This window comes from Stenella coeruleoalba (genome assembly GCF_951394435.1).
Source record: "Stenella coeruleoalba genome assembly, chromosome: 1".
Taxonomy (NCBI): Eukaryota; Metazoa; Chordata; class Mammalia; order Artiodactyla; family Delphinidae; genus Stenella; species Stenella coeruleoalba.
Window position 1 is genome coordinate 98530148 of NC_137169.1, and position 27029 is coordinate 98557176.

At 49.3% G+C, this 27029-nt stretch overlaps 2 protein-coding genes across 7 annotated transcripts in view; one reads left to right on the top strand and one right to left on the bottom strand.

Moving 5' to 3' along the window:
• The window catches only part of ST7L (suppression of tumorigenicity 7 like), a 152907-nt gene that overhangs the window by 48137 nt on the left and 77741 nt on the right, over positions 1-27029 (bottom strand). The window lies entirely within an intron of this gene.
• On the top strand, positions 1268-26718 carry WNT2B (Wnt family member 2B). Of its 2 annotated transcripts, none has more exons than XM_079929983.1 (5): positions 1268-1747; positions 14127-14347; positions 15396-15673; positions 16375-16639; positions 19623-26718. In XM_079929983.1, exons 1-5 carry the CDS (start codon positions 1731-1733, stop codon positions 19850-19852), a joined length of 1011 nt encoding a protein of 336 aa, XP_079786109.1. In that variant the 5' UTR covers positions 1268-1730; the 3' UTR covers positions 19853-26718. The 2 variants fall into 2 exon arrangements, with proteins under 2 accessions (XP_079786109.1, XP_079786108.1); XM_079929982.1 differs by lacking the exon at positions 1268-1747 and adding an exon at positions 7158-8208.

Genomic DNA, 27029 nt, shown 5'->3' on the forward strand with positions numbered 1-27029 from the left:
TTTTTAACATCTTCCTTTCATTACAAATGTGTGGTGCATTTGCCAAAATTAATGAACCAATATTGACATTATTATTATTTAATAAAATCCATGTTATTCAGATCTCCTCACTTTTCCCCTAGTGCTCTTTATCTTTTCCAGGATCCCAACCAGGATACAACATTACATTTAGTTGTCATGACTCCTTAGGTGCCTCTTGGCCGTGACAGTTTCTCAGACTTTCCCTGGTTTTGAATGACCTTGACAGCCTTGTGGAGTGATTACTAGTCAGGTATTTTGTAGAATGTCCCTCTGATGGAATTGGTCTGATGTTTTTCTTATAGTTAGACTTGGGTTATGTGGAGGAAAACCACAGAGGTGGTGTCATTTTCATCACATTGTATCAAGTGTACACACTAGCAACACGGCTTATCACTGTTGATGCTCACCTTGATCCACTGACTGAGGTTTGTCAGGTTTCTCCACTGTAAAGTTACTCCCCTCTCCCCCTCACACTCTTCTGTTTTGTACTCTGGAAGTCACAACCTGCAGCCCTCACCTAAGGAATGGGGAGTTATACTCCACCTCCTCAAGGGCGAAGTAAATTATTTGGAATTGTTCTGTATGGGAGATCTGTCTCTTCTCCCCATATATTTATTTACCAATCATTTATATCAGTATGGACTCAAGCACATTTACACTATACTTTGGGTTATAATCCAAAACTATTTTGTTGCTCAAATTGTCCAGCTTTGGCCACTGGGAGCACTTTCACTTTGGCTCTTGTGTTCATTTTAATTTTCAACATGGATAGATATAACCCATATAAATAAAAGCTCTTTCTTTATTTGCGGTACGCGGGCCTCTCACTGTTGTGGCCTCTCCCGTTGCGGAGCACAGGCTCCGGACGCGCAGGCTCAGCGGCTATGGTTCACGGGCCCAGCCGCTCCGCGGCATGTGGGATTCTCCCCGGACCGGGGCACGAACCCGTGTCCCCTGCAGCGGCAGGCGAACTCTCAACCACTGCGCCACCAGGCAAGCCCCTAAATAGAAGCTCTTTGGGGTCCTTGATAATTTTTGAGTGTAAAGGGATACTGAGACCCCGGAAGTTTCAGAAACTCTGCTCTAACGTACCCCCACCGGACCCCAACACCAGGTGTGGGCGTGGTTCTTCTGCAGGAAGAGGCTGCAGACAGGGCAGAAGCAATGCAGGCCACACTCCCCGCACCCATGGGGACATCCACTTCTCCGTGCTACCCACTCCCTCCTAAGGTTTTCGACGCTCACGCTGCCATGCCTTTCTAGGAAACGCCACTGCGGGGCGCACGTCCCACAGAGTGAGTCACCCACCAGAGAGTCAGGAAGGGGCAGGCATCTTGGCTCAGGCTCAAGAGTTTTCCTACGCGGAGTCCGCGCCTTGGCCTGACCTGATGGGTCTCCTCCCCGCGCCAGGCTCTGTAGGCTCGCCCTCCTGGGGCACAACGGGCGTGTAGGTGTGGCGCCAGTAGAAAAGAGCGCTCCTGCGGCAGTCGCGGGGTGCGCAAGGAGGAGCTGGCGGGATCTCCAAACTTCAAAAGCGCACCCGCTATGGCCTCTACCTGCCCAATCCCCGCTGAAAGCGGCCGGACAGCTCCCCACCCTCCCCTAGCTGGCCGGGCTGGCTGGGCTGGGCCTTTCTTCTGCAAGCGCACAAAGATAGAGATAAACGGCTGCAGCTGGAGACCAGACTAATTGATACAATAAGTTCTACAATGGCCTCGAAAATAAGGTAATGATCTGGCAGAGGGAATGCTTTGATCTTATCAGCCAAGAAAGACCTCTCCAACTTGAAGGCCTCTAACTTGAAGTGTGAAATCCAGGAACTGCCTGCTTGCTCTCCGCTCCTCCCCCATATCCCTGCTCCCTGCCTGACACTAAGGCTTTTCCGGAAGGGATGGAAAGACCCTTCTCCGAAAATCTGGAGAAGAAAATATGCATGGAGAAGGGGTTGCTTCTGGGCTGTTCGGGAACAGGGGGATGGCTGGAATGATTTCTCCAGCCCTAGAGAAGCTGTAGAAGAGCGGACGGGGGGGTGGGGGAAGGGGGAGGAACAGACTGGGATTATGAAAACTCTGATTTGGTTCAAGCGCGATGAGGTTTCTTATACAGTGAGGGCTTGATTTGGGCTTTCGGGCAGGAGAGGGTAACAGAGGGAGGAAAACCTTGGTCCTGCCTTCTCCAAGAATCTGCACACACACACACACACACACACACACACACACACCACGCACACACACCCCTCTTGCTCTGCTTGCTCTGTGGGTGTCCCTGCCTGGCAGAGGCCCCAGCACAAAGAGGATTAGAGAGATGAGCTAATCTGGTTTGTATCCCAGACATGGCCCCAGAAAGGGACCTTGTCTACCCTGATGTTTAAGAGGGTAAAGGAGTGAGGGGGGTCCTCCTTTTGGGGCCTGCTGGCTGACAGTATCCGAGACTCCTTCCCACTGAGTTCTGAAGGAGGCTGGAGTCCTAACTTCAGGGTGGAATTTAGAGAGCAGAGAGGCAGAACCCTCAGAAGACAGGATGGACTATGCTACAAGAAAAAAGAGATAAAGACAGAAAGAGGCCCTGATGGAGGGAAGTAGATATCCACCTTGCTTGTTTCACCAGCGAGGAAACTGAGGCCAAGAGTGGGAAAGTGACTTACAGAGTCATGCAAATCATGTGTGGGTGAGCTGGGGAGAAAATACTCTGATTTTTTTCAGTCCAATGCACTTTGTACTGTGTTGGAGGGACTGCAGAAGAAGGTGTGAGACAGAGGGAAAGAGAAAGAGAGAAACAGACACAAAGAGAAACAAAGATACACACCGAGAAAAATATAGCGAGGAACACACACACACACAGAGTCAGAAAAGACACGGAAAGAGAGATGAAGTGAGTGAAAGAAGAATGAGAGACAGTCATACAGATTCATAGAGAGAAAGATGGAGAGACAGAGATACACACCAAGAGTCAAGGAGTGACAGAGATTGAAAGAGAGACAGAGGTTCCAACAGAGGAGGAAAGGCTGTCAGATACAGACACACAGAGAGACAAATGAAGACAGAAAGACAAACAACAAGAGGAATAGACACGGAATGACAGAAATATGAGCCAGAGACAGACCCAGAGAGGTGGAGACACGGAAGAGAGGGAGGCAGAGTGAACCAAGGAAGGCAGAGTGGAGGGAGGCAGATAGTGGGCTCTGCAGATTGTTCCACTGGAAGCAAATCTCACTTCCAGATTGTTCTGGGGCCTAAAACAGGTGGTGGGGAGAGAGAGAGCTCAGTGTGTAGCCTATCTGACATAGGCAGATTGTGAGGGGGGGCTGGGGGCAACGTGGGACCACCCTCCCTTGGGGTTAGGCTGGTCAGTGACCACCCAGGATCCCAGCAGCACACCCACTGGCCTCACACAGAACCTGGGCCACCCGCCCAGGATGGCTGTCAGCCCGCCCACCGCCTGGCTCCAGTCTGATTACAGCCAAAGTGCTAAAAGGCTCCAGACCCCCAGGCCCCGCCTCTACGGTCCCGCCTCCCCAGGCCTCCTCTTCCCCCTTCTCCCTTAGCTCTCGCTTTTCCTTTCTCCAGGCCCCATAGGGGAGCAGTCTACTCCCCTGTTTGGCCACTGGCTGGGAAGAAGAGGGTCTCTGTCTCTAGCCCCCAAGCCCCCTTCCCTGATTTGGGGCTGGATGCTCCTTCCTCTAAAGCCCTCTTGGCCTGGCCTCTTTGAGACACGTTCCATGCCTCGCCTGGGAGCTCATAAATACCAAGGAGAGGCCGGGTCAGGCTGTGTACAAAGCATAGATCCCCACCCCATATGACTTAAAAGCCCCTGGGTTCTTCCCAATCTCCCTACTCTTCCCCAGACACCTGCCTGGGCTGGCTGGAGAGGAAGAAACAGGAGTGGGGGGCACTAGGGGCCTGGGTGAACCTGGCCCCATTTCAAATGAGACTTTTCTAGGTTTGCAAAGAAATCTCAGGAAAGGCATCTCAGGGCCCCTTGTGCAAGCAGCAGGCTCAGGAATTCCTTGACTCCTATCCAAACCTCCCCCCAGCCCCTTCTCGGCCTTTCTCGGCCTTTCTCTCTGCTCGTTACCATCCACATCACCTCCCACCCACCGGGAAAGAGAGAAGGTCATCTCCAAAGGGGCCTAGGGAAGGGGGGCCTATAAGGGGGGGGTAGACCCGGGGGGAGTAAGAGCTGTTTACTCACACCCAAGCTCCCCTTAGCTCATCTCCACTCCCATCCAAGGGCCAGTAAAAATTCAAAATCATTCAGCCACACACAGATGAGAGTAGAGTGAAAAAAGATGAATCTTAGCTCTGAGTGGCCCCATGGGGGAGCAGAGCATGAGGTGAGGTACGGGGTGAGGGAGACCCTTTTCTTTGGGGCACCCACTTTTGAGAGGGCAGGAGGCTGTGGTTCACCTTGAGGGAGGAGGAAGGTGTGCCTCTGACGGCTGGGTGGAAGTTGTCCTGCTGGCGGCCCCAGGGAGTCTAGAGGCCTGGGTGAAGGGGAGGTCTGCAGCAAACAGCAAAGCCTATCATCCCAGCCCTCAGATGGCTTTATTGTATTTGCATGAAAATGCCTTGGGGGCAAGACCCTTTCACTCCTTCTGTGTCATTTAGGATGCCCTGGCCAGCGCTGGGCACACAGCAGGACCGCGGTAAGTGACCTGACTCCATGCAGGACCCTTCAGACCAGAACTTGACTCCCAAGTCTCCTCCCCCAGCTCCCATTTCGGGTGGAGTAGGGGTGGGGAATGGGAGGGAGAAGCAGGTCAGGCGCTAAGCCTGAGCCTCTGGCCTTGACCCTCGCCTGGAAGCCCCACAACAGGCCCTTGCGTGAGGAGCCCAGCTCTCCAGTAGAGTCTAGGACTCTGAGACTGGAAGTTTATTTTGAGATTTGAAGTCCAAAGTGGCAGATCCCAGAAAACCTCTTCTCTGGCTCCGTATTTGTTCTCTAGTTAAGTGGTTGAGTGCAGCTCTTGCAGTCAGCTGGCTCCTGCAGCCTGGGCTTCCTCCTGTGCAGCTGGGGGCTCAGAGGGGAGGGGAAGAAGAAGGAGCAAAGCGCCATCCTGGGTTGTCTACTCTAGGGCAGAGGTAGCCTGTAAGCATTGGGGAAGAGTCTTCTTGTTCCCTCACCCACTTCCCTCCCTCCTGGATCTGCTGATGTTTCTGGGGGCCCCCTTAGCTCAGCAACATGCTTTAATAGTTGAGCATCTATGTTATGCCAAGACACCGTCCCACTTGACTATGAAGACAGCTGAAGCCAAACAAGGGGCCTCATAAGTGAGTTTGGGGCCCATGTGGGCGAGTCCACCCAAGGTTAGGGCTGATGTGATCATCTCTAGCTCCCCACCCTGCAACCTCAGGCCCAGATGTAGGAATAAACACAGGGCCAGAGTCACACCCAGGCCTGCGCACACAGGGGAGTCTGAGAGAGGCTGCCAGAGCTTGCAGAGCTTATAGACTGCTGCCCAGCATCAGGGTGGGGCTGGGCTGGGAGGAGGTGACAGAATGGTCCCAGGAAAGGGGCTTGGCCAGGAATGAGCCTGGGCCCATTCCTCTTTCACCTGCCCCTCTCAGTATAGAGTCTGAGAGGAAGCTCAGTATAGAGTCTGCTTCTTTTAAGCAAACGGAAGGGCCAACTGGAGCCTCCCAGACTGAGAGAGAGAAGGGGAGGGGAAGGGGAAGGTTGGCAGGGAGGATATGGACAGCATGTGGACCCTGCCTGGCCTCTGTATTTGCCCCACTCACTCACTCCCATCCAACTCCAATCCAGCCCCCATCTTCTACCTCCCCTCCAAGGGTGGGCACCTTCTCTCCTGCATGACCTAGACTACCGCTGTTACCTATCTGGACTCCTCTCCTCCTCCCTAGCTCACTCTGCACACCAGCCCACTCCCAACTGAGGGCCTCTGTGCTGGCATCCTCTTCACCAAGAATCTACCTGGCTTGTTCTCTCGCTTCCTTCAAGTCTTTGCTTGAATGTCCTTAATGGGGCCTACCCTGATCATCCTAGTTACAACTCCATTGTTTCCCACTGTACTTATCACTTTCTAATATGCTATATGTTTTACCTATGATGTTTACTGTTTATTGTCTATCTTCTCCCAATATAAGTTAAACTCCACACAGGCAGAAATTGTTCGTTTTGCTTTGTTCACTAATGTGCCTGGCACAGTCTGGAACATGGTAGGGAATAAATATTTGTTGAATGAATGAATTCACTTCGCCCCCTACTACAGAAAGTGAGATAAAGGGGTGAGAGATGTGGAGAGGGGATAAAGGTCTCTCTTAGCCCTTCTCCCTCATATCTGCCTCGGGGACGTCTGCGGCGAGCTGCGCCCTGTCGCTCACACTCCGGAGTCTCTAACAGAGACCCCCACCCCCAAGAACTGACAATGTCTGGGGTTGAAGGGGCTGGGCAGTTTCCGGGGCGTTGTTTACACCAGGGCTTTATAGTATAGATAAATCACGGGGAGAGGCACGAAAGACACCTGGGAATGAGAGGCTAGGCAAGAGAAACTGAGTCTGGAGAAGAGGTTGGGGCCGGACCCCAGCCGGACTCTGGAAGTTATAAGATGCAGGTTTTTTTTAAAAAGAATTTTTAGGTCTCAGTAAGGGCCACCCTGCCTCCAGAAGCTCTACCTGCCGGCCTGGGAAGTGCGGACGGAAGAGGGGAATCAATTTCTACAGCCAGAACCTTCCCCTTCCCAATTTACCACGCCCCCAGGCGGTTGGGGCGCTGGCGGAGGGAGGGAAGGGAGCAGTGGGAAAGAGGAAGAGTGGAAAGGCGAAGGAGAGAAATGGCTCCGGGGCTTCCACTCTCTCAGCAGGACCCCCACCCTGGCCTCTGGTTCGGGAAAGCTGCCCAGCTGTTTCTGATTCTTTCGTACTCGCAGCCCCGCCCGAAGGGGTGGGGAACCGAAGCATCGGGAAAGCTGGGAGAGAGTAGGCTCTGCCGAGCCCGGGCGGCCAAGGGCGGGGAGTCCGCGTCGGGTCCTCAGGTGTGCCGCTCCGCTTTGGCCATCGATTCCCGGTCCACAGGCCGGAGGGAAGCGTCGGGTCCGGGCAAGCGGGCGAGAGATTTGTCTATAAACATTGTGTGCGGGGGCCTGGGGGTGGGGGCGTGGGAATACGGTGGGCAGCGGGTCGGAGGAACCAGGGGCAGCGAGCCGTAGATGAGAGAAGCCCCTACCTTAAGTCTGCTACCCGTGGCGCCCCCCGTTAGCGTTGTAAAGGGAGTTAAGATTCTCCCGCAACTCCCCGTGGCAGAAATTCTACCCATTTCACAGAAGCGCAAGAACGGAGAACCCGAAGAAATGACTGAGTCCTCTGTGGCTCACTTCAGTGTCACTGTAGGTTAGATGACAGGGGAAAGTGTCTGCAGCCCCCCTCACTCGGCCCTCCAGGCCATCACCCACGGAGGCTGGGGTTGCCAAATGAAGGGCGCTAGGACCCGGTGGCGCGGCGTGGGCAGGGGCTGGGCGCTCCGGGCGCCGAAGGACGCCGCTGCGCCCCGTCGCGTCCCGCCCGAGCAGGTGGGGGCGCGGCGCAGTGCTAGGGGCGCCGAGGGGCGGAGGCGGCCGCCACACCTAGGGCGCTGCGGAGCGCCCCGGGGTGGCGCGGGCGGAGCCGTCCTGAGGGCCGCACGTGTCCCCGGCCTCGGCCCCGCCCCGCGCCGTCCAATGAGAGCCCGCGGCCGAAGGAGCTGTCGGCACACTCTGTCCGCAGCCCCACTCCGCGCCGCCGACCCCGTGACACCGCATCTCAGCCCAGGCAGCGTGCCCCAGATCCCGAGCTCGGCGCGGCGTCGTAGGCTTCCGGACACCTCTCCCTGAGCCCCTCTCCGGGACCTGGCGCCCCGACTTCTGGACTTTAGGTGCCCTTAGGTCCCCAGCCGCCGGCGAGACTTATGGCCCCCCAGGGGGGTGAAGTGGGAGCAGCCTGACTACCCTCAGCCGGTGCCCCGTCCACGCCCCTCCGGGCCGCGTGGCGGGAGTCTTCGGGGAGCTATGCTGAGGCCGGGTGGTGCGGAGGAAGCCGCGCAGCTCCCCTTTCGGCGCGTCCGCGCCCCTGTCTCCGAGCCCGCGCCTAGACCCACGAGCCCCGACGGCTCTGGGGCTTCGGCCCGCCTAAGTCTTGCTTGCCTTCTGCTGCTGCTGCTGCTGCTGCTGCCGGCCCGCGTAGACACGTCCTGGTGGTAAGTGTGGCTCTCAGGGCTGGGAGGGTGAGGTGCTGGGTTAGAGAGGCCGGACGCGCCGAAAGGGAGTATACAGCTCCCAACACCCGCTGCTCAGGAGACCAGGTTGTCGCTTTGACGGAGTCAGAGACGATCCGTGCAGGGCTGTCACTGAAGTCGCGGAGGGGCGCAGGGGGGCGGCGAGTGGATAAGGGGGCGCCGCTCCTTCCCCGTCTGGTGATGAGGGCGCTGGGTATTTGGAAAAAGAACGCCCGGTAATCGAGGCTTCCCAGACCCCCTGTATTTCAGCTCAATCCTCTTAGGGCAAAAGCTACCTTACGAGTTTCTCTCAGGATGGATTCAAGGAACCAGTCGCCCATCTGGGCCGCGGTGGCCGTCCAAGAGGGCCTCCTGATCCCCTAAGGTTGGCCCCCCCACACGGGGGAGGTGGAGAAAGGGGCAGATGGCAAGGGCGGACGAGCCTCTCGCTAGTCTACCCTCACCCCATAACGCAGTAAGGCTTTGGTGAGGCAGGAGCACCCAGCGCAAGGTTTAGAAATGGAATTGCGGCAAAAACTACCCCCATTAACTCCCACAACTAAAGCAAACAAAACACTTGGGTTTGCATACTTCAGACATTCAGTCTGTTTTGAGGATCTCACCTCGAACCTTGATATCACCCTCCCTTCTTCCTTCTCTTCCTTCCCCAGATGGTCCCATCTCCCATCTTTCCCCTCCAAGAACTAGCGGCTTCTAGAGTCTCAAAGCATTAAGAGATGCTCTCCTCAGATTTCCTGCAGGCCTTAAGAGTCCGGACACTTCACAAGACGGCAGATGAGGCAAAAGGAATTAAAAATCCACTGGATATCTATTCTTTTCGGATCCCCTTCCCCACGAAAGCTCTGGATGGCACTCATCGTTTTCTCCCAGAAGAAAGAGCTGCTCTCTCTCCTCCCCCACCTTCTGGGGGCTGAGCAGGGGGAGAGTGGGACTGAGAAATGACTCAGTCCTCTTGTCTTTCCTCTTCACCCCCCAATTAAACTGGCCGCTTGGACTGGGCTATTGCCTCTCTCTACCCATGCAGTGCCCCCGTTCCTTTCCTTACTCTGCCCCTCCCCCCAATCCTCCCCTCCTCCACAAAGTGTGGTCTCTTTTCCCCTTGCACCCTGTGGCTTCTCTCCTCCGGATTTGGAATCTTGGCTGGAAGGGTGAGGGGTAGCTGGCTGAGGGGCCAGCGAGCTTGGGCTGCAGATTCCTATCATTTCAAGATGCAACTTTCTCCATCCCCATCACCCCCCCCACACACCCCCCGTTTTTCCTGTCTCAGGAAAATCTCTCCTTTGGATCTTTTTTATCTCTGCAGTGTTGGGGAAGGCAAGGAGGGGGGTTCTGGATGGGGGAGCAGGGAGGCCCATATCTTACATCTGGCTTGAAACATTCCTTTAGAAAGGGAAAAGGAAGAAGGGGACGAGGAGAAAAGCCTTTCAAACTTCAGAGTGAGATTAAAGCCACCCTTTACCTTCATGGTCTCAGTCTGGCTGGGGACTTGTGTCTTCAGAGGCCCTGTAGAGGAAGGATGAAGTGACCACTGTGCATCTTTATCCATTCCAGATGACAATTTGCTTTTAGGGACTCTTGGTTGCTTCTTACCAATTTGGAAGGCAGTCTTGGTCCACATGGTGTTTAGGTGAGGAAGTGTCATTCTGGTAATTTCAGCATGCTGGTAGTGGTTCCTAAAAACCCAATTGGGGTTCTTCCTAGTCCGCATTTTGTCCCCTTGGCTGCTCCTTCTCCCTTTTCCTTTCTCCCTCTACTACTCTCCCCCATGTGGTTCATATTAAAGATTTTGGAAAAACTCCTGGGTGGAAGAGCTAGCTAGGGAGGGAGGCGGGCGGGTGATACAGAATTCAGCAGTCCCTGTGAAATGGAGGAAGGCAGCAACAGGGCCAGGATGGGCAGTGACTGCACCGGTCATTTCAGTCTCTTTGCCTCACAGGGGTCACAGCTGCAGGCCCCAGATGCCTGCCTCAGTGGTCAGTCACTTCTGGGATAAAGTAGAAAGCTGCTTTCCAAAAGCAGGTCAGGCCCCAAGGTGATTATCTCTCTTTCTCTTAGGAAAAAACCCCAGCAAGATTGATATTCTGTACAACCGCCTGAAGAGATGCCTGTTGACTCTGTGTGTCCATGTTCCACTCAGGAGCAGAATGTCATCACTATCACCAGCTAATAGTCTGATCTTCCTCACAGCCCTTCCCCTTACTCTCCAACCACTCCCTTCCTCTCCCGACCTTTAACTGAAGGAGGAAACGGGTGGTCTCTTCTTAATCTATGAAAAAGAGAACAAGAAATAGGGGTCTCCTGGCATGTGCCTTCCTGTACTATTTTGTATTCTGCAGGGGCTGGGATGTAGGGAATCACAAGAGCAGGACTGTGTTCAGGACTGTGGATTTACAGGAGGAACAAAGTGATATCATGACATTAACATTATTGGGTTTTTTTTGTTTTGGGGCCATGCCAGGGGCTTGTGGGATCTTAGTTCCCAGACCTGGAGCGACCTGGACCGCCGGGGGAATTCCCCGACATTAACATTATTGTTATCAACCACAGCTGCCATTTAATGAGCCCTTCCTACGCTCCAGACACTATGGCTAAGCACCTATAAGCATCATCTTTTACAATCCCCAAAATAATCCAGTGAGGCAGATAATATTATTATCCCCATTTCACACATGAAGAAAGTGAAGGATAGGAGGGGCATAGTATGAAATTCAAGTTCACACCAATTTTGGAGCCAGATTGGTCTACTCCTGGTTAATAAGCATTGTGTGCCTCTCTTAGGCTTGGAATTGAAAATGAGCTTGGACTTTGGAGTCAGATGTCCTTGGTTCACCCCAGTTCTCCTCTGACTAGCCCTGATGGACAGAGCTGGGTATTGTTAGTCTTTGTGACCCCAGTTTCTTCACCTGTAAAATGGAAATCTCTCTCTCTCTCTCATAGGATTTTTGTGAAGAAAAATGTTTTGTGAACTGTAAAGTATCATATAAATGATATTGTATTAAGATATTTAGGGAGAATAATTGTTTTATCCTTGTGTTCAAAGCCCTATATGGGCTGAGCTAAACCATGTACATGCACTAAAGACTGTAAAAGAAAGGGGGTAAATAAAAAAGAGGACCCCTAGCCTCATTAAAAAGACACAAACCTAAAACATCTGCAATGTCAACAAGGAATAAAGCTATAGTTGAAATGAAGCCTATGGCTAGCTAGGAGGAGAGGGGAGTTGGGGATAAATCAGAGCGGTCAGGTTTTGTTTTTTTCACCAAATAGTTATTAAGTACCTGCTTTGTGCCAGACATTGTTCTAGGTACTGGGGATACTGAAGTGAACAAAACAGACAAAACTCCCTGCGTTCATAGAGCAGCATGTCCTAATCACCTGAGGAGGTGGGTAAAATGCCAGTTCAGTAGGGCTGGAATGGGGCCTGAGGCTCTGCATTTCTAACAGATTCCCAGGAGATGCTGATACTGCTGTTCTGGGGACCACACTCTGAGTAGCAAGGAGCTAGAACAGGGCATGAGTCACTTTGTCAAAGGAAGGGGTATGAATTGGTCAAAAGCAGGTAAAGAGAGCATTCTCGAGCAGGAAGCTGGGAAGGAAGTAAAAACTTCTGGAAGGGAAACAGAGCTACAGAGTCAGGGGCATCTCACCCTTCTACCAGCCCATCAGCTGGGAGATGCCTTAAATATCTTTGTGCCCCTAACAGATGAGCTCAGTGCTTGGCACATGGTAGGCATTTTGTAGGCACGCGCTGAATTGAGAGGGGGATGACCTGGGCCTCAGGCTGCCTTGCTGGAGGCCCCCACACTGACTGCAAGGTGCTGACCACTGGTCAGGAGGCAAGTGCCCTGCTCTGCAGAATCTTGAAGCAGCTACTTAGTGGGATAAGGGTGGTAGTAAAGAAAATTATCTTCCTGTCTTACTGAACAGATGTTCCCACGCTCAGTGAGGATGTAACAGGAAGGACCGATGTGGGCTGCAGCAGAATGGAGCTAAGTCAGACCACAGGAAGGACTTTTTACCAGGGTTTGGCATGCCCCATTCCACACTGTCTCATGAGGGCTGGATTACTGGTCTCCCATTCCCATCCAACCCCTGTCTTCCCAAGCCCCAGTAAAAAACAAAAAACAACAAACACCCATTGCCTAGAGCAGTACTCGGGGGTGAACTGAGGAAGCAGAATGGTGGTGAGACAGGGACAGGCTCCAACTCCAACGGTCTTGATTCTCCAAACAAAGCACCGCAGCAGTGGGTGTAACTCCCGGCTGTGCGTCAGGCAGCCCTTTCCGGCCTGGCCCAGCCCAGGGTGTTTATTTTGTTTGTTCCTGGAAGCTGTTGCCCTGATGGACAGTGCTGGGGATGCTGATTCCGTGGGATTTGTTAGTGGTGGACCAGCCCTCTCACCCCTCCCTGGGACAGATGGGCCCCATCAGCCCTGCTGAATTCCAGAAGAGGCAAACATCAGCCCTCCTTGTGTTTGAGTTGGTATCACCAGTGGTGATCCAGTCTGTGGGTGAGGGCTGCGTTTACAAATGCAGGGGGCCGGGTGGGGGGGGGAGTGTTGCAGAGAACATAAAGCCCAGGGCAGTCCAGCTTTTCCCTTCTCCCCACTGGCTGCCCTCCCTTCTCCTCACCCACTTCTAGGCCCATTTTGGGGCCCTTCCCAAACCACAGGCTCATTCACAGCCCAAATCAAATCTTTTCTGTCTGTAGCAGCAACTGCCCTCCATGGTCCCCATCTGTTCAGAAAAGGGGCGAGAAAGCGTCCCTTTGATGTGTTAGGACAGGAGAATAGAGAATTCACAGCAAATCAAGGCATGTATGTGCTGGGTGCTGGAGAGATGGAAAGGGAGTGAGAAGTGGGTGTATGGGTCAGATCTCATTTGGTGGCCTTGTGGGGAAAAAAGGTGATGATGAACTCCTGTCCTCTCTCTGAAATGTTCTTCCTGAGGCGTGTGGTGGAGTCCAGGGCTAAAAAGTGTTTGAATGAAGAAAAACTACTTCCTTGAGAAAATTGAGGATGACTCTAGCAACTCACCTATCTTTTATTAGCTCACCCAATTGATCTTCCTATAATTGTTCACATTGGGCAGATTGGGGACTGGAATATGGGGAGTGTCACCCTGTTGCTTAATCTTGGTCTTTGGTTTCCCACTGCAAACAGCCCTCTGCCCATGTAGATTCATCCAGGACATTATGCCCTTTAAGTTGGGAAGGATAATTTTGAAAGACTCATTAGTTAAGAAAGGTCATGGGACCTTGAAACAAAGGGTGTGGGGAGGAGAGTTGGGGTGGGGGGTCTTCCTCCCCAGACCTCGGGATTGGGAATGAGGACTCTTAGCTACACGGGTCTGACTAGAGCTATAAACGTCACTCAAAATTGCCCACTATATCTCTTCCCACTGACTCCTCCCTGTCTCCATCCTTCTCCCATACCATGTCTTTATGGACCAGCCACGCAGGACGTGCCTCTGACATGGGGTATAACAGTGTTGTCTCAGACTCTAGTTTTATTAAGTTTATTTTTCCACGAGGCTCTTAATGTTTATTAAATAAACAGGCAATGGGGTTTGTGTGACATGCCCACAGCTTCTGTGTATGTGACACATGCCTAGCCTGTGTTCTGGGAGTGTGTGTCATTTTGGTCTTTGGCTGGGGAACTGGTAATGGTGAGAGACCACTCAATTACTTTCTCTGCAACTGTTTAATTATTTCTCCAGAGCTTGTGAGGATCGGTTCTCCCCATTGGCCTTGGGGAATATCGGCCTTGGTTGGAGGAAGGGGAAGGAACCTCTGAAGGTTTGAATGCCAAACCTTTCCTCCCCTTCTCCTAATGCAGAATAAAGCCAGGATGCTCTGACAGGGCCATCTCCACCTTGCAGGTACATCGGGGCGCTGGGGGCCCGAGTGATCTGTGACAATATCCCTGGTCTGGTGAGCCGGCAGCGGCAGCTGTGCCAGCGTTACCCAGACATCATGCGCTCGGTGGGCGAGGGTGCCCGAGAATGGATCCGAGAGTGTCAGCACCAGTTCCGCCACCATCGCTGGAACTGCACCACCCTGGACCGGGACCACACTGTCTTTGGCCGTGTCATGCTCAGAAGTAGGGGCCTCTTCCACCCTGCCCCAGCTCCTTCTCTTTCTATGCTTGGGTGGTGAGTGGGTAGTATAGGCATGAGCCCCTCTCTCCTCTCCTGCACACTACTTCATAATCAGAGTAAGAATTGTGGGCAGAGCCCAGGATACAGTTGGAAACAGACCCTCAGTACCTTACATATGTAGGCAGTGACCCCTTTAAATCCCAGTGTTCTGGGATGATGGGTCAAAGGAACAGCATTCCCTGGTGCCTCCATCCTTCTTCCTCCCTTTTCCTTCCCCTCCCCAACCCCCAGCCTGCGGATATCCATGCACTGTAAGGCTGAGGACTGGAAATGGCTGCTCTGTTCTTACCAACACCATCACTACCCTCACCCCACCACTCCCAACACTATAATAATTGGAGCAAGGAATAAACAGAAAGGTGATATGTAAATATTTGGAGAGTCAGCGGCTTGGACCTGGCTCAGCAAAAGAGCTAAGCAGAGCTAAACAGTAAACTAGCAGAAAGGGAATGAGATGAGAATGTGGAGGTGTCAGAGGGACAAGAGTGATGATGCTTCATCGATCCCCAAGAGCAGGGAAGGAAGAAAGCAGGCTGGGGAAAGTAGCATATCTCTTCAAATAGGATGACCCCTGGGCTGGGGTCTCCATTGTAGGGGAACTGTCCAGCAGAGTGGGCCTGAAAAGGCCTGGAATGTGGACTAAGGCTGGCTTTGCTAAGCTGGGGTTGGCACTCAGTGGGAGGGAATGATTCACTGTGAAACTTTTCAATGGATGGACCCAGGGAGTTTGGAAGGAAACAGGAGTACAGGTCAGCCCAAGAGGTCAGACATACAAAGAAGTGGATAGAGAGTTGTGAGGGCTGAGGGGAAGAGGTCAGATTCACTGGGGAATGCTCTTGGAAGGGAAGGGTACCTTGAATAAAGGAGGTACAGGGGTTGCCCTGGGAAAGAAAAGGAGAAGAGGTTTCAGAGTTGAAGGTTGTGTGGGCTAAAGAAGGGGACAGACAAGGGCCTCTTTCCTGAAACACACTTCTACCTTTCTCTCTCTAGGTAGCCGGGAGGCAGCATTTGTATATGCCATCTCATCAGCAGGGGTGGTCCATGCTATCACTCGTGCCTGTAGCCAGGGTGAACTGAGTGTGTGCAGCTGTGACCCCTACACCCGTGGCCGACATCATGACCAACGTGGGGACTTTGACTGGGGTGGCTGCAGTGACAACATCCACTATGGTGTTCGTTTTGCCAAAGCCTTCGTGGATGCCAAGGAGAAGAGGCTTAAGGATGCACGGGCTCTCATGAACTTACATAACAATCGCTGTGGTCGCACGGTCAGTACTCATGTCTGTGCATGTACATTCATATTGGCTGGGAGTGGCCAGTATGTATGATCATGGAGTAAATGTGAAGGTGGAAGCACTGAAGGCTTCTGGATTACTTCCAAAAGCCCCAACCCCTGGAACAGGAGCAGTAAGTGCAAGGGACCTGAGGAATGCCTAGGTTCAACCTGGAGCATAAAGAGTCTTCACATAGGTGGAAATTAGGGAAAGGTGGAGAAAAGAAGGGAAATAACTTTTTAAGAAAAAAAGAATCACCTCCTAAAGTCCGAGGAGGATAAAAGCTTGTTCTAGTCAGTGCACTGGTCTTTGAGCACTTCCTATGCTGGCCTAGTACTGTGCTGGAAAATGACATGCAACAAAAGCAGAAGGCATGGTACCTTGAACTCTAAAACACATGAAAAGTAGAGGCTGTGCCATAATTATGAACAGAATCCTGGGGCTTTAAAGTTCAAATGGGCTATCATGAAAAGGAAAGCACTGTTGGTCTAGGAAGGTTTTCTGGAAAAAGAGGTTCTTCAATTTGATCGGGAAGAATGGGTGGAATCTGACTGGGGAGAGGACAACCGATGGCTCCACTAGCCAACCAGGGCCAGGACCAGCAGACCTCAGGGCACTCATGCTTTTAGTCCTAGGGATGACCATAAAGTACCCTGACTGGCTGCCTTTCCCTTACCTGCCTCCCCACCTCCCAGGCTGTGCGGCGGTTTCTGAAGCTGGAGTGTAAGTGCCATGGCGTGAGTGGCTCCTGTACCCTGCGCACCTGCTGGCGTGCACTCTCAGACTTCCGCCGCACAGGTGATTACCTGCGGCGGCGCTATGATGGGGCTGTGCAGGTAACGGCCACCCAGGATGGCGCAAACTTCACAGCAGCCCGCCAAGGCTATCGCCGTGCTACCCGGACTGACCTTGTCTACTTTGACAACTCTCCAGACTACTGCGTCTTGGACAAGGCTGCAGGTGAGTAAGGAAAGTAGGTAGAAACATGGAGCCGTGATTTTTAGTGCAGGCACCTCTAGTTAATCACGGTCTCAGGAGTTAGGGAAGGAGGTTGGAGGAGCCAGTCAGACGTGAAAACCTTGTAATAAGATTGTTGATTTATGCCTCAGTCTGCCAGGCCCAAAGCTGCCTAGAGAGGAGAAGACACTGAGCTCCTTGAGGCCTGAGGTCATCTATCACTCCTTTATATTCCCAGCATCTGGGATATAGTAGGTACTACTAAGTGAATGTTTAAGTCAATCACCCATTTCAGTACCAAACAATGTATGGGCTATACAGAAGCATAAGATACAGACTAAGTTTTGGCTCTTTACAATCTAGCTAAAGAAATGAGATATAACAGGTAGACAAATGCAACTGCAAAAGAGAGAAATTAAGAAAAGTTTACTTGAAAATGTGGAATTTAAGCTGTTTCTTAAAGTGTGGGGATTATCTGGATAGCTAGAGAGAAGAACAGGTGGATATTCTCTACACGTGAGTAGAGTGGTAGGTGGGAAAGCACATGATCTGTTCTGGGAACAGAGAGCAGATTAATCTGAGTGAAGGTTTTGGGTAAGGAAGATTAAAGACAGAAAGGTAGTAGGAAATACACCATGAATGACCTTGAAAGGGCTTATCCAGTGTGCTGCCACTGAAAATTCTAAAATGGAGTTGAGGAAGCAAGGAGAGAGGAGATCCCTACCAAAGGCTAACCATCAGCAGAAAGCAGCAAATCATTCTTGAATCTGTCCCATGTATTTGCGGTGGAATTCTTGGGAATGCTGGAAGGTGATGTGGTGTTCCCCTAAAAGAGTGGAAGCTAACCATCTTGGCTCATATTTCAGGTTCAGACAGGTTAAACTAGGAACAACCTGCTATGCAACAGAACTGTTCTTCCCCTGGTTATTGTTATGGGCTCCCAGACTCTTCTCTGTAGTCTCAGCAGTCAGGACCTCGGTAAGGGGAAGCCAAAACCCTTAGCTGTCTTCCATACTATTTGTTTTCACCTATCAGTGTCATTCCTGGAGAAGCAATTAGCTTGGAGCAAAACTGGGCACAGAAACAGGGTGGGGCTCTACCCAAGACACAGAGAAAGTAGTTTGTGTACTTTGAAGGGTGCTAGGAGAAAAAATGTTAAGAAAGCACTTCTGATTCTCCTGGTGATTTCCTGCCACTAAGTTTGTTTTCTTCCCATGTGGTATAATTCAGAGGGCTACTCTCTAAATGCCTAGAAATAATTCCACAACATCCAGGGTGTAAGCCTATGCTGTCATCCTAAAATGCACCTTTGGGGAAGGATCTTTGGAGTTAGGAGGGAGGATGAGTCATATGTGTGTTGGTTGTTCTCAGAGGCATAACACAGGTCTCATAAAACCCACAGTGGAGCCTGGAATTCAAAGGGTACAAGTCATCCCACAAGGGAGTATGGAGCCAGGAATTCCCTCCAAAGCAGTACTATCCCATTGAACTTTCTGTGATGATAGAAATGTTCTACATCTGTGCTCTCCAATACAGTAGCCACTTAGTTACATGTGATTATTCAGCACTTGAAATATAGCTAGTGTGACTGAGGAGCTAAGTATTAAAATTTATTTAATTTTCATTAACTTAATCTAAATGACCATATTTGGCTCGTGGCTACTACATTGGATTGCTTGGCTCCAGAGCGTAGAAGAGGCTTCTGGTGCACAAGAGAATGACATTAAGACCTAGCCCTTGAAATCAGGCGGATAACATATATAGTAGACCTAGTCAGCCTATACTCTAGAGCAGTGGTCTCTTAACATTTTGGCTTGTGTACTCCTATCATTAAAAAAAAAATCTGAACATGTGCCTCCAATATATGTATATTTACTTATGAATTATATCTATGTTTCATTGTACTAAAATGTACATTATAAAACATACATACAAAGTAGATATTTTAAATTGATGAGCCCAAAAACAAATATAGAAGTACTAGCATTTTCTCTCCATATTCAGTGGAATGTGGAGACTACTGCTATAGAAATCAGTTAATTTATTCATACCCTTCTTGAACCCCCAGGCTAGTTATGTTCCCATCTCTGGGAAAGAGGTGAAGTAGATATTCTCTAGGATCCATCCCATCTAAAATTCTATGATTTTGTGATCTGTTGGCAGCATCTCTTTTGCAAAAATCAGTCAGGTTGTGAGGTGGTGAGCATTCTCTGTGCAGGGGGAATAACACAATCCCTACCCTTCAAGGGTTCCTACCATAAGGGGTAAGGCAAGGGATATTCTTTAGGCATTCCTTAGGGAGAAGCCTCCTGCCAGTAATGCTTATCAGTTCACCCCCTCAGTTGATCAGAGATTATAGATATAACTATCTACTGAGTTAGGTGCTATTATAAGAAAACTAAAGCCCAGAGAGATCAACTAACTTGCTAGATCACACAACTAAGAAGTGCAGATTTAGGTTTTAATCCTAGACAATTTGACATGAGGCACATGCATTAAATTTTTAATGGCCATGCTATACCACTTTCTTGTATAGTACAACTTAATGAAATATAAACTAAGGACCGAAATATTAACAAATGGTAACTGGATCAGAGTTGTAACAAGGCTTCTTAGAAAAGGTAAATTATAGGCTAAGTTTTTTATTTTAACTTTTTATTATAGAAAATTTCAAACATAAAGTAGAGAACCTTCACCCAGCTTTAACAATTATGACATTTTAAGGCTAAGTTTTGAAGGGGATATGGAGATGTGTATTGGCAGGGAGGGCATTGCAGGAAAAGTCAATGGTCTTTGGGGAGCCTTGATAGTGGGAAGAAACAAGCCTGGTACAGAGGGCAGTAAGAAGATGATCATTTTGGCTAGTGGGTGTATTTTCAGGAAAAGGGATTCTTTATGGTTTCCTCACGAGGATGTGGGTAAGGGAACCCAGAGTGGCTGAAGTAAGAGGTAACTTGGTTCTCACTCTCTCTCTTCCCCAACCCAGGTTCCCTAGGCACCGCAGGCCGAGTCTGTAGCAAGACATCTAAAGGGACAGACGGTTGTGAAATCATGTGCTGCGGTCGAGGGTATGACACAACTCGAGTTACCCGTGTCACCCAGTGTGAGTGCAAATTCCACTGGTGCTGTGCTGTGCGGTGCAAGGAGTGCAGAAACACTGTGGATGTCCATACTTGCAAGGCCCCCAAGAAGGCAGAGTGGCTGGATCAGACCTGAACATATAAATACCTCACTCATCCCTCCACTTCAAACCTCCTGACTCAAAAGCACAAGACCTTTGCATGCACACCTTCCTCCATCCTCAACTCTGGGCTGCTACAGCTTCTATTTAAGGACTTGTAAAGTACTCCAGAGGGACTCTGGTGTCCTAGCTGGTTCCTTAGCCCTGGGAAGGAGTTGACAGGGGATGTAAAAAACTGAGCGGCTCCCTGACTCCCCACTCTGGAGGTTAGAAGGCAGAGTGGAAGAGGTAGGAGTCTTCAGAGCGATATGAGTTGCACTAAAGCACATGGTCAAGGTTCATTTTTCCTTTCCCTTGCATTGGCTTCCTGACACATCTTGTGTGTGCAAGAGAAAGGATACCTGGAGAGAACTTTTTTCTCCTACCTGGCTGAGGGTAGATGGGACAGAGATGAAACCACGTATCTCTTCCCTGGGTCAGTGTGAGCTAACTGCCTGGTACCCCAAAAGAAACTCATAGGCTGAAACATTCTTCCATTATCAAGAGCCTGGGATTGCTAGATAAGAGTTAGCCATAGCGGACAAGTTCCATTCTCATGCTATTATGTTTATAAACTGCTGTGTTTTGTAGGAGAAAAGAATTATATAACTATACAAACATACATTCTCTTCTAATCTCTCCTTTTCAACCTGTATCAGCCAGCACTGCCTCTTTTGCTCACTTGCTGACTGTACAAACTGAGTGGCATGCAGTGTCATGCCATGCCTAACAGATAATTAGAATACCGTAGAACACTCCTAAGAAAGAGTAATTTAGTAGGTCTGCCTAGGCCTTGGGATTTTTACTTTTTTAAACTTTCCACACATCATTCTGGTGGGCAGCCAGGCTTGGGAAACACCAAGTAAAAGATATGTGACTCACCGAGCATGGGAGAGGGTAATAAGCCTGATCTCAAAGGCCCACATGAGGCATTAGTGTATACTAGGCAGGTAGAGATCTCTGGCTTTGGCAATTTTTAGGAGAGGATCCTAGCCTTTAAAGCTGGGAGCAGGAACCAGTGGTTACAGAAGGAAGGCGAGCTGGGTCTTGGGGCCAAGGTGGTAAACAGCTTAGAAAACAACCTTTCCTCATTTATTCAACAAATCTTTATTTAGTGACTCTCCAAGTCCTGGTGATTATTATCCTTCAATCCACATTTGGCTTAAATTGGGGAGTTCCTTCTGTGCTACTACCCACTGCCTAACTAAGCTTGTAGTGGTAGAGTCTCCAGAGATAGCAGGCTTAGTAAGCTAAAGGGCAGGACACAGAGTCCCCAAAATCATGATCTCCTATTTTTATATGACTTGGACAGTGGTTATCTCTTGCCTGTTGATATTTTAAAGGAGAAGAGTGGTATAGAAATTTGCAGTTATGACAGACCTGGGTTGAAATCTCAGCTGTGCCAGTTCCTGTTTTTGATATTTTGAGAAAGATACCCAAATTCTCTGAGCCTCTATCTTCTCACCTCTAAAATGAGCGTACAAACTTATATCAGATATTGAGTTTTAATTACGCCTCAAACTCCAACCAATAGACCCTCTTACCAAAGCCTGTAACTGGTCTAGCCCATCCTGACTTCTCACAGAATCTTCAGTTCAGGACTATAAGGTATTGACAGCAGGCTGTATATTAAGGAGCCTACCCAAGGAGTTCTGAATATAGGCCACTTTCCTTTCCCCGAGTTCCTCTCCAGCACCCCTTGGGGTCCTCACATGTTTGTGGAGCAGCTTTACTCCGCACAGGCAGCAAGAGGATGGGGGTGCTATAGCTCTGGGCCGTGGGGGCAGATTTATTTGGATGATAGGACTAATATTTGTGTAACCTGCTGAGACCTATGTGGGAGAGTTTAGGGTGGTTTTTCTTTTGGTGAGGGGGTTTGCTCCAGTTTCACATCCATTAACACAAAACATGAACTAGTCAGGGCCCTTGTGGTCTGCGGTGAGGGGATTCCTGTGGAGAAATAGGACTGAGTGAGTCAGGCCAGGGGAATGTCTTCCTTGCAGAGTGGAGTCAACTGGATAACTGATGAGCCAATGGTGGGATTAGGGAGGGGGGAAATGGGAGGGGAAAAGAAGAGTTTCTGACATCTTGAGCTAGGATTAAGAGGAGGAAAGCTCTAAGGTAGTGGAAGGGTAAGGGGCTCACAGTCAGTCTGAACTCAAGAATAGAGTTGAATGAATTACAAAAGGATGCTGTCTTGTATCCTGGGCCACTGGGAAGAGCTCTCAGGTCCCAGTTAGCTTCAGCTCTTACAAGGTTATCCAGGTTACCACATAAATGATAGCCTAGGCCTTCCATGGGAAATCAACCTGAGCTAAATCTACCTGTGTTCTATTATCTTATTCTTTCTTGGTTCTTACCCTGTGGAAGGAATCGGGCCTCTTCTGGCATCTCATACTGCTCTGTGCTTTTCCCTGGGCTCCAAGTTCTAGTTCATAAAGACCAAGTTTTGCAATTTCCTATAAATGGTTAAGAGAACAGCAAGCTGTCCAGAGAGTGAGAGGTCTGAAAAGTGAGGTGGATAGTGAGAGAAAAGAGGTCCATGTAAGCCCCATTACAGAGGCTATGTGGCTCCCAAAAAGAATAATGGCCAAGCAATTAATTTTTCCTCTTATTCCTTAGCTTGCCTCTGCATTCCGACTGGCTTTACACAACTGGCATCCATTCTGCACTATACAAACAGAAACTAATTTATCTGGAACAAGCAGCAAAATGAGAACTTTATTTGGTGCAGTCAGGACCCCATTTAGTTCTGCTGCTACTCACTCACTGCCTCTAGTCTTCCCCTTGCACATCTTTCCTCTGTTCAATAGAGGCCTGTCCCTCAGATCAGCAGTCTCTTAGCCTGCCACCTCTGTTTCACTCCTTCCTGTTGGTCTTCATTTCTTTTAGCTTTTAATATTTATGTATAATGCATTGCAGAAAATGCTGTTTGGATACAAATTAAGTTAAAAGACATTATCCTTTAAGGATCTTAGAATCTTTTAGAGAGGGCACAAGACTTAAATACCTCAGCTGCACAGCCTATAGCCAATTCCTCTTATGTAAAAGTAAGAATGCCAGCCTTAACATAGTCCTGCAGATAAAAGCCAACTTGTATTATTGCTGGCCTTGAATAATAGCATGAATCCATACTCTTCCTTAGAGTGATACTAGAAAAATGAAATCAGGGACTTCAGATTATTTAAAAGAATCAAACATTGCCTGGCCCTGAGGGTCTGTCTGCAAAGTCTTGTAGGTCTGACTCCTTGACCACTCACTGCCTCAGTCTTCTTCCTCCCTGTTACAGAGAGTAATTTCTTCCCTTTCTCTCACCTCCCTTAGCAAGCACACCAACCACTAAGTCCTTCGCCAAATTCTCAGACCCACTCAGGACCTTGATTTCTCCATGGCTTAATATAAGAAAGATAACAAGGATTTTTTCCCCTCAGCCTTTCTGAGGTTTTATTTAAATGCCCTCAGTGGTCACAGGGCAGAAACCCAAGGGAGGAAGGCAGGGAGAGTATGTTTCTCATCCCTGGGAGGCCTAGATGCAGCCTGCAGCCAAATTACAGCACCAGAGAACAATGTAATGCATTCCTGGGCAGGTCGGTGGGACCCTGGGCGCCTGGGCCTTGTGGAGAGAGGTGCCAGACACAGAGCTCTCCGTAAGCAATCCTGCAGAGCCGCCCCCTGGTTCAGAAATGAAATACGGGAGAGCTTCACATTATGCAGAGACCTGTAGCTCACACCTGGTTATTGATGGCCTTGGTGGAGGCCTCTGCCCCCACCCTCCACTTGGGAACTGCCTGCTACTATGGGGGTTGGGCATCTTTGAAGCAATGTTGGAAAACAAGAAAGAGATGCTTCCTTTTCACTCTGCCCTTCCTATCAGCCTGTACATAACCATGAGGATATATATACACAAACATCTCAGGCTGCATATGGGTTCTAGTCATCCTCCTTCTCCCCAACAAAAAAAAGAAAAAAGCAACTAGATTTCAATCAAACACTTCAAAACTCATACCAGTAACAGGGGTTCAGCTATAACCAAGGAATATTATAAAATTATCAACATGCAAGCAGCTGTTGGTTTGGGGACTGGCACCCCTCTGGAAGGTGGCAGGAGAAGGATACAGAAAGGGCATGGAGAGAAGAGATCAAGAGTGGACAATTCCCACCCAGGCAGAGTGGCTGAGACTGTAGAACTTCTCATGGCTGGTTCACGCTGGAAAGAGTGCAATTCGTGTCCTACATGCTATGAATGATAGGGCAGTCTCCTATGACTGCACGAGGTACGATTATCAGGCCTCCTGCTCATGACCTGTTGTTGTTTTTAACTCTTACTAGGTTAGAAAACAGGATAGCTTTAGGTTGCAGAGATGATCTCCACAAGAGAAAGGCACTAGAGGGGAGCAAGCAGTGGCTTTACTAGGGTAAATATGTCACAGTTGCTGCACTAGACTGAGCTTTCCCAGAAGCTGGTGATTGGCAGGTTTCAAGTAACGGCCAGTGAGGTGTCAGTAATATACCTGTCCCTGACCCCAAAGGTCAAAGTGATAAAAGAGAGGGTATAGGTACATTTTTCCACTTCCCATTTATGGCTTAAATGATCTCTGAGCATCTCTGTGGTCCTTCCTCATTTACTTAAGATGTTTTAGTCATCCTGGATTTGAGAAAGCAAGGTAAGCATTCTCCCTTTTGTCCCCTAACTCTGAACTGTTCTGGCTTAAAATTTGCCTTTGCTCACTTCCATTCTGCCTACGAGTCTATGGATAGAGCAGCTGGGCATGGGAGTTCTCTCTCTTTGGCCAAAAGAAGCCAAAATTGGATGACTACTTAACACCATCAACCCCAGTAAGCAGACTTGACCAAACAGAAGAGCTAAGCTGAGTGAATTAAAAAGATAGTTTAATCCACAGCTGTTCTATTTGACAACTTTCAAGGTGGGGCTTCCCCAAGAATAACTGTGATATTTATAAAAAGGTTTTTCATGTATAAACACTTTAGCTTATATGTAATTGTCTCACCAACCCTGTGATAGGAATTACGCTCATTGTACAGGTGTCGTTCAGAGAGGCTCTGTGATTTGTCCAAAGTCCTGTGGATACTGAGTGGCTCAGCCAGAACTCAAACCAAGGGCTTCTGACTTCAAATCCTGTGTGTTCTCCTCAAAGACTGAGGGTGCCTAGGGCTGCAGGCACAAGAATCCCAGCACCTTTAGGACAGAAATTGATACAAAATATCCTAGGAGAGTATACATGAGCAGAATTTACAAAAGGAACAGCTTAGGCCTTCCTTAACCTCATCGATGAACCCCCTTTTTGCCATTTCTGCCACTAATACCACCACCACCAAATGATCACTATACTACATTTAGTGGTCCATGTTTAATCAGCTCTGGTTCCTAATTCTTTCTATTCCTTTTTTCTTTTTCAGATTAACAGTTAAATTTTTGTTTTAGTTTTATCTAGTCCTTTTAAAGGGATGCTAAATGTGTAGACAGAGCAGAAGTAGTCATGAGAAGCCATGAGAGGAAGTTATTAAAGCTTTGGGCTTTTAAAGTATGTATTAGAATTTCCTTTGAGAGTTCAATCTTTTTAAAAATGCTCTCAACTCCTGGTCTAGGAAAGTAAGAACAGGGAATGAGAGTGCTTAAAAAAAAACTGTCCTATCCCAGGCCAGATGCCTACTCACAGCCCAGTAAAAGTCCTGGGACCTCTAGCCAAGACAAGCTATTTATCTACACCAAAGCAAGGAGTATCTACCCTGCAGAGAAACCCGTGCAAGATGAGGCAGACAGCAGATTTTCACTTGATCAAAAACTTTTGCTGCTCTCAACCCCTCCTCCTACCCTCATTCAAAATCTGGACTTCTGTTTAGGTCTGAGACAGTGAGACAAAGCAGCTCCAAGAGATGATGTGTGTAAGGGGAACCCTTCCCTGTTCAACCCTGGAATGCATTCCGTTAGAGACAGCATAAGCCCTCACATATCCTACCTATCCCACTCCTGAACCCCAACTGTGAAGGCAGAAAGGAAAACTGCAGGAACACCATGTTCATCAATCATAGATCTGGGATGCTACAGCTCCCTGACCTGGGCCCCCACTTGAGCTAGGGGAAGAACACCTCATGAAAACAGTCTACCTATAGTTAGGATTTCTCCCAGAGCAAACCTTACTTTTTGGTCCATCGATCTTGGCTCTCACTGTTCTCCTTGCTTCCCACCCCCACTGCCTCCGCATGTGGGCTCAGAAGTCATCATCTAAAGAATTCCACTGCTCACCTCCTGCATAGCAGCACAGCCCCATGAGGCCGCACACCAGATGGAGGGGATAAAAGTACGAGGTCATGGCTTCTAGCAAGAGGCTTTTTCTTAAACTAACCCTGACTCCTGGAAAAGAGGCAGAGCAGGAGAGTGTCGAGTGAGCTGCTGACGACAGCAGCTTCAGAGGTCTTGTATAAAAAGCTAACTGAGCTTTCAGTGGAAATTTCTCTACTCCTGGTCTCATGTCTACTTCTTGAAGGTGTCTGAACAGAATGCAGAGACTGTCAAACCAAAGGGTTAAATCCTGCCCAATTGTAGGGACCTATTCAGCAGGCTGCCATACACATGCTAAGGTGGAGGCCAAACCCTGAACACATACCCCGTTTCTCCAGGAATGTAACTACGAATAAAGGGAAAGGGTATGGAAGGTGGACTAGAACTCAGGGGAAATTCAAAAGGTTGTCAGTAGGCCTTCAAAATGTTTGTGTATAATACACAGACGGGGATGCAGAAGGATCATCATTCCTAGAACTGTTATGTTTGCTGGGTGACAATGTACAGAAGCAATAATTACAAAGAGACGTAACAGTTTAACACTGAGAAACAGAAGTCTCAGAATAAAGGAATCAGGTGAATGAGATTAATCAGGCTTTCTATAGGAGGTGGCTTTTGAGCTGGATTTTTAAAATATAAGGAATGTCCTGGTTGAGAGAAGAGAGAGGAAGGCATTCTAAATAGAAGGAACTGGTTTATGCTGAAACTTAGAAGCAAGAATGTGAAAGCAATATATAAGGAATTTCAAGCAAGTACATATTATATACACTGGAGAATACAGAGAAATTAGAATGCTGAGATCAGGGCTTAAATAATGTGAGGTGACTGCATGTGCCCAGACTGTCAAATGGCTCAGAGTCCCCTATAGAGCC

What these genes read in the sequence shown, in the direction of transcription:
- WNT2B (XM_079929982.1), top strand. Translation starts at nt 8,021, where the DNA reads ATGCTGAGGCCGGGTGGTGCGGAGGAAGCCGCGCAGCTCCCCTTTCGG. An exon ending in CGCGTAGACACGTCCTGGTG is followed by an intron (nt 8,209 to 14,126) that starts GTAAGTGTGGCT and finishes TCCACCTTGCAG; the next exon opens with GTACATCGGGGCGCTGGGGG. An exon ending in ACAATCGCTGTGGTCGCACG is followed by an intron (nt 15,674 to 16,374) that starts GTCAGTACTCAT and finishes CCCACCTCCCAG; the next exon opens with GCTGTGCGGCGGTTTCTGAA.